The following is a 9,257-nucleotide window of genomic DNA, read 5'->3' as shown; positions in this document are numbered from 1 at the left end:
TCCGCGTTGTGTCAACGTGTCAGACTCACTGCAGTCCACTAGATGTCGATGCACAACCTCACTTTTGGACGTGACGCCTTGAACGGATGGTCAAAATCCGTGCATTGTTGAAAGAGCAATTAATTGATCCATGAGCCGATTAAAATAATATTCTCACATTGAAATGCCGGGGATGTTTGTAAAATAACCCTTCATCCTGTATATAACCCTGGAGTTAAAATGGCCATGTGTACTAGTCACGGAGGACTGGGGATTAGTTGCCGTCGCAGCGTTGTAAGATGTAAGAGTACATCTGTGGCCATCTTACAATGCTGTGATGGCAACTATTCCCCAATCCTCCGTGAACAGCACACGTGGCAATTGTAACGCTGGTTAGTGGTAATTTGCATGTGAAACCGATATTTGGTTTGGGTCGTTATGCCACTGTATTGCTTATAAGGGTGGGGATACCTGCAGTCAGTTGAGACCGAAGAGGTCACTCAGATGAGTGATGAAACGTTTCTCTCTCAATAAACGTGGGGTCCAGATGAACCGATTCAGCTTTCTGTGATTCTCTCACCTGGCTTACTGAGCATGCGTGAAGAGAGTCTGCCAGTGTGGCAGACCTGAAGGCAAAACGAGGGGTGACAAGAAAAGAAAAGGTAAATAAAAAAAACAACCCCCCCCCTCATTATAAACGAATTGACGGCTTGTTAAACTGGCTTCTGACATCTCGACATAATCCCCGAGATGAAATCCGCCTCTGGAAACGGAATTACGAAACGTTTATGGGTTAATAGCTTAGTGTAAATGCTCAAAATCCACGAGACGTGTCGACACCTTCTCCCTGTCATCCGCCGAGACGCCGGATTCGCGCATAAACCGGATGCGGAGAAAAATGAATTTAGCATCGCTGCATGTTGCGTGTGTTTTTTTTTAAATAATGGCGTGGGAATTGTTGGACAACTTAACGGGTTTGTTAAGTCGCCGTAACCAAAGTTTAACTTTACGCACGAACGAGGCGCCGGTACCTCTCGTGCTCCATAAACACGCCGGTCCTGTAGTCAGTCGGCAGAGTCACAGTAGAGTCTATAGGATATCTAATGACCTTGGCACCTGTCCATGACATGCGGTTCCGCAGGCTTCAGCCAAAGCAGACATCCCGACACGCACCTCGCCTCCATCGGTATCTCTCCAACCCCCCACCCCCCCACCTCTCCCCCTCCCCCGGTCCGGACGAAGCCCCCATTGGTTCTCCGACAACCTCCCCGCTGCCAGTCCCTTCAGGCCAGTGGCTCTGTCCGCTGTCAATCAGCGGGAATAAGGAGCTCGTGGAGGGATGCTGAAGACCGATCCTCGGCAGATAGGATGCTGCCGATCGGGCTACAGCGAGTGCGTTTTTTTCTCCATCTTGGATAAGGATGCCGATGCGCACATACACGTCTTCCAGCCTTCGTGTTCTGCTCGTCCTACGCTGATAAGGTCAGTGTCGCGGTGTCGAGTCCCAGTGTTCGCTACGTTTTCACATTCCCATTGCAGGTTTTAAGCCAGTGCGTGCGCGCAGATTTACGCGGGGCGCAGTTTGACGCCCGCTCCAAATTGCCTCCGTAAGCTGTGCGTAAACTGCATGTTGAAACGGGGTATTTGCTCGCAAGTGGACAGTGTTGAGTGTTGGACACACACTGTCTGAGGGGATTTTCTCTCTCCTTTCTCCCTTTCAGGTAACCGGGGCAGATCTCGCACACGGCGGGGGGGAACCGAAAGAGGCGTCTCGATGCAGAACTCGCCGCTCCTCGGGATGGTTAGTCACTGTCAAGCCCCGGCTTTCGCGGACTTCGCGACGGGCTTGACGCTGTCCGTGTACGGCAGCAAGACCGAGATCTGTGCGAGGTTCGCCGGGACCGATTCGCCTTTCGGATCTCAGATTTGCCGGAGTCCCCTCCACCACGGCTCGGCTCCGGCGTCCGGCGGTTGCGCCAACCCGAAGCGGCTCGGCGCGTCCGAGGAGCGCAGGGACGGACACGCGCAGGACAGGACGCATCCCACGGCCAAGAGCACGCGGACCTGTTTCCCTCCGTCACCGGGACCAGGTGAGGGCCACACCTAAACCTCCGCGGATGGGTTTGGGGTTTCTGGTTCTGTTTCTTTTGTTTTGTTGTAATTGGGGTTGGTGGGTTGATTGGAGGTAATGCCAAGCTGATGGACGTCAGCGGGCGAATCAAGTCAGTTCTGGTGTGGATGGGCTGTTTTTGCCACGAGACATCGTCTCCAATAAGATAATCAGTATCTCACATAGGCTTCAATCCTACTCTAAGTCGCACCTTATGGTACGTTTCTACTCCTTTAGGGGGTCTCAAATGTTATTCATCAGTGCCCACCACCACCACCACCACCACCATGCTTTCTTCGCACCCTGATCAACATATCAATGTCCCTCCAGCATGGGTGGGTAGATCTGCACTGTTATGCCTTCTCGCGTGAGGGTGTCCATCTCTTCCATATATTTTAGCTCGATCCCATCTAACGCAGAGTATCGGAGCTGTGAGCAGTGTGGAGGGGAACACATGGCCTGCTGTGTAGGAGCCTATAGTTGGTATTGTTTGGATTGGATAAAGGCCTCATGTGGCATCAGAAATACCGCTGATGCTGCGCCCATGTGGCTCCCCGGGAGCGTCGCAGTGTTTCTGATCCGGCTGCGCCGTATATCTTGGTGACAGGGCTCTGTTTGCAGTTGCGCGTCGGGGCCCCGGCTAATTAAAGCCAGAGATGGCTCTGGACCCCACGCCAATCCATAAATAAATACCAGAATCAAACGCTTCGCACCACAGGAAAGGCCCGTGTGCAGCGAGACGCGCAGGATGGGTGCCAAATAAGCGTGCGCTTCCTCTCCATGTCAGCGGAGCATGGCTCGCGTTTCGGCTGGGGGGGGGGGGCTTCGCCGAGTTGTCGATGTATTCAGGCGGAGGTCTGGGAAGAACAAGCGTAGAGACAGATAGTCAGGCAGCTTCCGCAGAGTTTCTGTGGGTGTGCAAGGGATTTATTTTATTTTTTTTCCACCATTTGGATTGAATTTATGAGTGAGAACATTTTTAAGAACTCCGCGTTCTGCGGCTGTACAGAGCACCTGTCTAGAAAAACCAAACCCCCCCCCCAAAAAAAAACCAGGTCTGTGACCACAGCTTGTTTATGGGGGTGCAAACTCCAAAACAGCAATGACACGGGGGAGATGAAAAACCGTCGCAGAACTGACCCACAGAGTGGAAAGCGAGGCAGCCTTCCTCTTGTCTTTTAGCGGGAACTCCTCCATCCTGTTTAGACAGTGTTGTTGCAAGAGGGCGAGGGTAATTACCAGCCCCGTCCTAAATTATCATCAGACAGCACTGACTCTTTTTTTTATATATCAGCCACCATCCCTGCAGAAGAGGAGGATCAACAGATTTAATTATTGCTTCTTCTTCTTCGTCTTCTTCTTCTTCTTCTTCTTATGGCTAAACACAAACCACATGTCTGCCGGGTCTGTCTCTGCCTCTCCGGGTTTTCCTGCAGCACAGTTGTGCCCTCGGCCCCTCAGTCCCCGCAGCAGCAGCAGCAGCATCCAGCCCGCTTATGAATCGTCTCATTGTCTCTGCCGCGCTTTCTCAACCCGCTCCCCCGTAAACCGAGGGAACCCAAAACGTGTTTGTGGATGAACGCCGTTTACGGCGTCCCCCCCGGAGACGTTCACGGCTCCGATATCTTCGCGCTATTACCAATTAAAAGTGATTTGTAAAATTCCGAGTGGAACGGCACGATGTAGTCTTGTTTCCTAGCAAATCTCTTTTTTACCAAGACAACTTTTCTCCACACTGTGAAGCCACATAACCATGCACTTAAAGTTTTTTTTTTTATTATGGATTTAGTTTTCTTTTACACCATAATTAACATACTGAGCTCCGGTAACGTAGTCCGAATGCATTGTTGTTTGAACAGTGTATACAACGGGGTTATACAGATACGTAGTGTAAATACTTACGGTAACCACAGGCAGACATTAGTCGACTTGTGTTTTGTTTAGTTTTGGGAAGACGAAAAAAAAACTTTCTCAGGACTCATCGGCCATCTGTAGGCCATACCACCGCTTCATTAAGAGTGATTGTGTTACAAACGGTTTGGGAACAGAAGTTAAATTTCCTTCCACAGACTTTCCTTCATGACCACGCTTGGAGAAAAGTGTGTGTGCGTGTGTGTGTGCGTGCGTGTGTGCGTGCGTGTGTGCGTGTGTGTGTGTGTGTGTGTGTGTGTGTGTGTGTGTGTGTGTGTGTGTGTGTGTGTGTGTGTGTGCAGCAAATGGACCAGAGTGGTTCATGTTTCTCTGAGCAGAGGTGAGACAATGGAAGGAGAACATGCATCAAAATGGGAAATTCACGAGCTCTCATCTTCTCCCCTCTGCACCGCGGTTGCAAAACGCGAAACACGACTCCCTGATAGAGGTGAATGTGCATCTGATTTATCATCCATTACTCATCTGACGAATGGATGAAATGATTATTAGACATGCAGAGTGCCAAGACTGACTCTCAGACATTTTGAGGAGCCGCCTGCATAAGCAGCCGCAGAGGTCATCCTTCATTTTGAAGACCCCGTTCAAAACCTCTGCCCCGCTGAAGTGTCTTTGAGCAACACAGCAAACACCTACCAGCTCCAAGGCCGCTATCCTGGAGTTGACCCGGTGCCCTGGCTTTCCTTATGGGGGAAAATGAGCAGAGAAATCCCCCGACCTGGGTCAATTATGCATCACTTCACTGTTTGTTTTAGTGTGAATCAGTGCTGACCTGTCGGTGAGCACACGATAGATGTCATCTCTGACCACACAGCTGTAAAACACACAAGCAGTTTGCTTAGAAACACGCCCAACAACACAGATATGATGTGTCTGTGTGTGTGTGTGTGTGTGTGTGTGTGTACACATACGTGTTATTGATTGAGTGAGGGGTTGAGGAGACCTGGACCTGAGTGAGTGGGTGAGAAACTGATTGAACAAAATAGTAATATGAGTGAGTGAGAGGGTGATTGGGCAAGCACATTTAAAAAAAAAAAAAGAGAGAGAGAGAGAGAGAGAGAGAGAGAGAGAGAGAGAGAGAGAGAGAGGGAGAGAGAGAGAGAGAGAGAGAGAGAGAGAGAGAGAGAGAGAGAGAGAGAGAGAGAGAGAGAGAAAGAGAGAGAGAGAGAGGGAGAGAGAGAGAGAGAGAGAGAGAGAGAGAGAGAGAGAGAGAGAGAGAGAGAGAGAGAGAGAGAGAGCGAGCGAGAGAGGGAGAGAGGGTGAGTGAGCAAGTTAGAGAGGGAGGATGGTAGTCAGTCCCTCTGCAAGAATGAATCAAGACTTTTCTATTTCTATGGTAAGGAAAAGTCGCTTTGAGCAGCATTTGGTTAAAAGTGATGACTATCTCTTAAGGTGCCGTATACTATGATAAGTATTCATTGTACACGTGAGCATTCACAGCAACAGAGCATTGCTTTGCATTATGTGTGCTGTGTTAACACTGAGTGCACTATGTTCATTGACAGTGTCATATTAAACTAGTGCAGGACGATATGGAAAATATCGTTATCTGATAATCATTGCAATTTTACATGATATCGATGACAACATCTGGTTACATATGCAAAAACACAATTTTTAAGAATCCAGCTGAGGTTCATCACATTGAACTGTTTGGTAATATAAAAGTATAATATCAAACCAAAACTATTTTTCAGATAATATTAATAAACTTTAGGCAATAGATTCTCTTTGTCTTTAATTTAGACAACAAAATTGTGTTTCAAGACAATATCCAAATTTCATCCTGACACAATACCATTGTTATATTGTAACATTGTAACCTGATACAATACTATTGTTACATTGTAACATGATACAATACCATTGTTACATTGTAACACGGTAACCTGATACAATACCATTGTTACATTGTAACCTGATAAAATGAATATACATTACCATTGTTACATTGTAACGTTGTAACCTGATACAATACCATTGAAACAATACCATTGAAAGACAATAAATGATAACAGTGAATTGTTGCCAGGCCTGTAATAAACAGCTGGATACTGGATGGTAGAGACCTGCTATATGCAGATGTTTCTATTTGCATAAGGTAGAACAGAATAGAGCAGAGCAGAACAGACTTCACGTTGGACTATTTGTGGAGGTTGAATCCACTTGCATCTAAGATCGTTTGTATAGATTTTGTTTTGATTAATGCATTTCAACACGTTGATGAGAGGGAAGGAGCTTAAACTCAGAGCCCGTCACTCCCTAATTCCTTCTCCTCCACCGCAGACAGGATCACTCTGTTTTGGTACATTCCTTGCAGTAACATTCCCATAGATATCTTCATAGACACAAAAAAAAATCACTCAACTTAAAATTGATGTTGAATGGATTCTGTGCCATTCTTGGTCGAGTTTAAATCGAGCCATTTTCACTGCGGATGACGTAGCACCTGGTGTTTTAGGTTTGAAGAGCTCTGCTCCACTTTCCACTGAGGGGAACAGCGGGTGGATCATCTTTACACTGTGACTCCACTGTGCTATAAATATCAGTGCCCACCAGCAAAGAAAAGAAAATATTTAGCCTGCGAAGAAAAACACGTTGCCCACTCGACAGAGAGGATCACGTTTTGAATGGGGTGTGTGCTCTCGCATCATCTGATACCTTCCTAAAGTTTCTCCTGGCTGGGACGATGTCGCCGAGAGTCTATGAGCTTATTTGTGGAAAATGTTTGAATTAGACGGGTGTGCTGGAATCCCACGCTCTCTCTCTCCCGCTCTGTCTCTGGGTTTCTCTCTCTCCCTCCATCCCTCCCTCCCTCCCTCTCTCTCTCTCTCTCTCTCTCTCTCTCTCTCTCTCTCTCTCTCTCTCTCTCTCTCTCTCTCTCTCTCTCTCTCTCTCTCTCTCTCTCTCTCTCTCTCTCTCCTCTCTCTCTCAGATAAATGCAGAGGTCTGTCTGTTGACTCAGCCTGTGAAGAGATGAGTAATGGACTTTGGAGTGACTCCTCATGGCAACTAATAACATCTCTGTGGCTGTTTCCTGTACTTCATAGCCAACACACACACACACACAGGCTGTGGCATACTTACAATTACGGATACTCGCTTTTGCAACTACCTGCATGTGCACGAATGCACATACAAACACGGTGCCCGCGCTCTCTGCAGACATGTACCGATTCATGCAAATGTACAAACGCAGGCACGCATGCAGAAACACACACACACACACACACACACACACACACACACAGGCAGGCTCACACACACACACTAACACTCATAACTCGTACACACGAGTTGTTTGATTATCAAGCACGCACACGCACACACACACACACATTATTTGTAGCAAAACAGATCGGATGACAACACGCACACACACACACACACACACACATACATACACACACACATGCACACACACACGAACGCACACATGCAGGCAGGCCCGCACACACGCACTAACACTCATACACACAAGTTGTGTGATTATCAAGTACACACACACACACATTAAGTATTTGTAACAAAACAGATTGGATGACAACACACACACACACACACACACACACACATACACACACGCAAATGCACGCATACACACACACACACACACACACAAATACAATTTGGCCTTTGTGGAGCGGTGGCATTGGCACCCATGTTAAATTCCCCCAAACTGACTTAGTTTCCTGTGTTTTCCTCTGGAGTATTGGTAGACGTCAGACTGCGGGGTGATAATCTGACTGTTATGAGAAACAACCAACCGTTACCGCCTGCTTTTTGTCGCTACCGTGTCATGAGCGATTCGTGACCGCGGGCCAGTGGCTTGTAATTAGCTTCTGACTTCGAGCGAGCCAAAAAAACACATCCAACGTGCGTTTTGTTGAGGTCGACTATATCTCAAGCTATCTCACTCGTATATATCGATTTTATTCTATTTGTCTTTTTTCACCGTTAGAAGGAAGGCCGGCAGCTGGGTCGTCCACTCTGTGGAGCGTTTCCTCTCCCTCTGTATGGGCGATGGGGGCCCAGATAGCAAGATTGCTGTGGCCCCGGACCCGTCCCACACCCGACACTTTCATCCAGCCCACACACTGTGTGGAGTGATGGCACTTGGGCGGTCCGCTCCTGTTTGCCAGTTCTTGGCCAGAACCAAGCCATAGTGATGCCGCGTGTGCCACATATTTGCCAAAGGTGGCCCATATTAGTTTTGTGATATTTGGGCCATATTCACCATTTACCACACAGGCCACTTCAGGGTCACATCCAGATTACATGTTGCCGAGAGCACCGCATCTCTGCCAGAAAAGGCCCACATTTGATTTGGCATATTTGGGCCATATTTGCTATTATACATGTGGACCACCTCAGGCTCACATCCATTTTGTCAGGGCCAGAAGGAGGCCAGCAGTGCCGCACCATTGCCTGAAGTGGCCCACATCCAGATGCTATCTGGGAGAGATGAGGCGGCATCGGAGACGAGGTTACCATTTCATTCACAGCAACGTATAAAAAGGACCTCATCCTAAAAATGCAGTCCTCCATCCATCCTCCCCGCTACTTCGCTTTCTCAATGTCGAACCCCCAAAAATGTGGTTGCCCGCCATATAAATCGTGATGTAATAGATGGAGACATGATGGTACATTCCAACTTCATGCACATTTCTCAAATCAACACACAAACTGGTGTCCATTTGGGCCAGTGTAGCCCCAGACGAAATAAGACCCCTCGACAGGCCTGGCAGAATATTTGCCACAAGTGTCTCAAAAGGGTTTTCCTTTGTTTGCATTGCCTTCAGAATTCAGGAATACACAGTAATTGTGTCCACTTTGGCATTGTCGTATGTACAAATCATACCTCTTATGCCATATGGTACGTTTTAAAGTATGATGTTATAATCACAGCGCCCCCCCCCCCCGTTCAGAGACCCCTGAGCCAGTGTAAACTTCAACTTTCACAATTATTTAGCGGGTCGATGAGCTCTTCTGAGCCAAAAAATCCCCTGCCTGAGGTTTGGAGAGGAGAACTGTAAACACCCAGACAGCTAAACAATAGCCTGTAATAGACGTATTTTGAGGTTGTTTACAGAGGTAATTTCTATAAAAACTACTGTACAACCAAGCTGCCTCTCTTGTTCAAATGGATTAAGATAGTTCCAGAAACCATATTTTCCATCCACGGCTCTATAACCCCTGCACGGCAGACACGAGCTCAGCCAGAATCTAGATGCTGGGA

The 9,257-nt window shown here is 47.7% G+C and overlaps 1 protein-coding gene across 3 annotated transcripts in view; it reads left to right on the top strand.

The window, feature by feature from the left end:
- The window catches only part of LOC130109641 (zinc finger protein GLIS3), a 172,680-nt gene that overhangs the window by 17,215 nt on the left and 146,208 nt on the right, over positions 1-9,257 (top strand). For 2 of the 3 annotated variants that reach the window (XM_056276633.1, XM_056276631.1), the window contains exons 1-2: positions 1,352-1,461; positions 1,701-2,069. In XM_056276633.1, coding sequence (XP_056132608.1) covers positions 1,754-2,069 — 316 coding nt within the window. In that variant the 5' untranslated portion in view covers positions 1,352-1,461; positions 1,701-1,753. Of the gene's footprint in view, positions 1-1,351; positions 1,462-1,700; positions 2,070-9,257 lie in introns of those variants that run through there. The other variant, XM_056276632.1, reaches the window with a different exon arrangement.

This window comes from Lampris incognitus, chromosome 3 (assembly GCF_029633865.1).
Source record: "Lampris incognitus isolate fLamInc1 chromosome 3, fLamInc1.hap2, whole genome shotgun sequence".
Lineage (NCBI taxonomy): Eukaryota > Metazoa > Chordata > Actinopteri > Lampriformes > Lampridae > Lampris > Lampris incognitus.
Note: the sequence above shows the minus strand (reverse complement) of the source record. Positions and strands in the feature narration are given on the sequence as shown.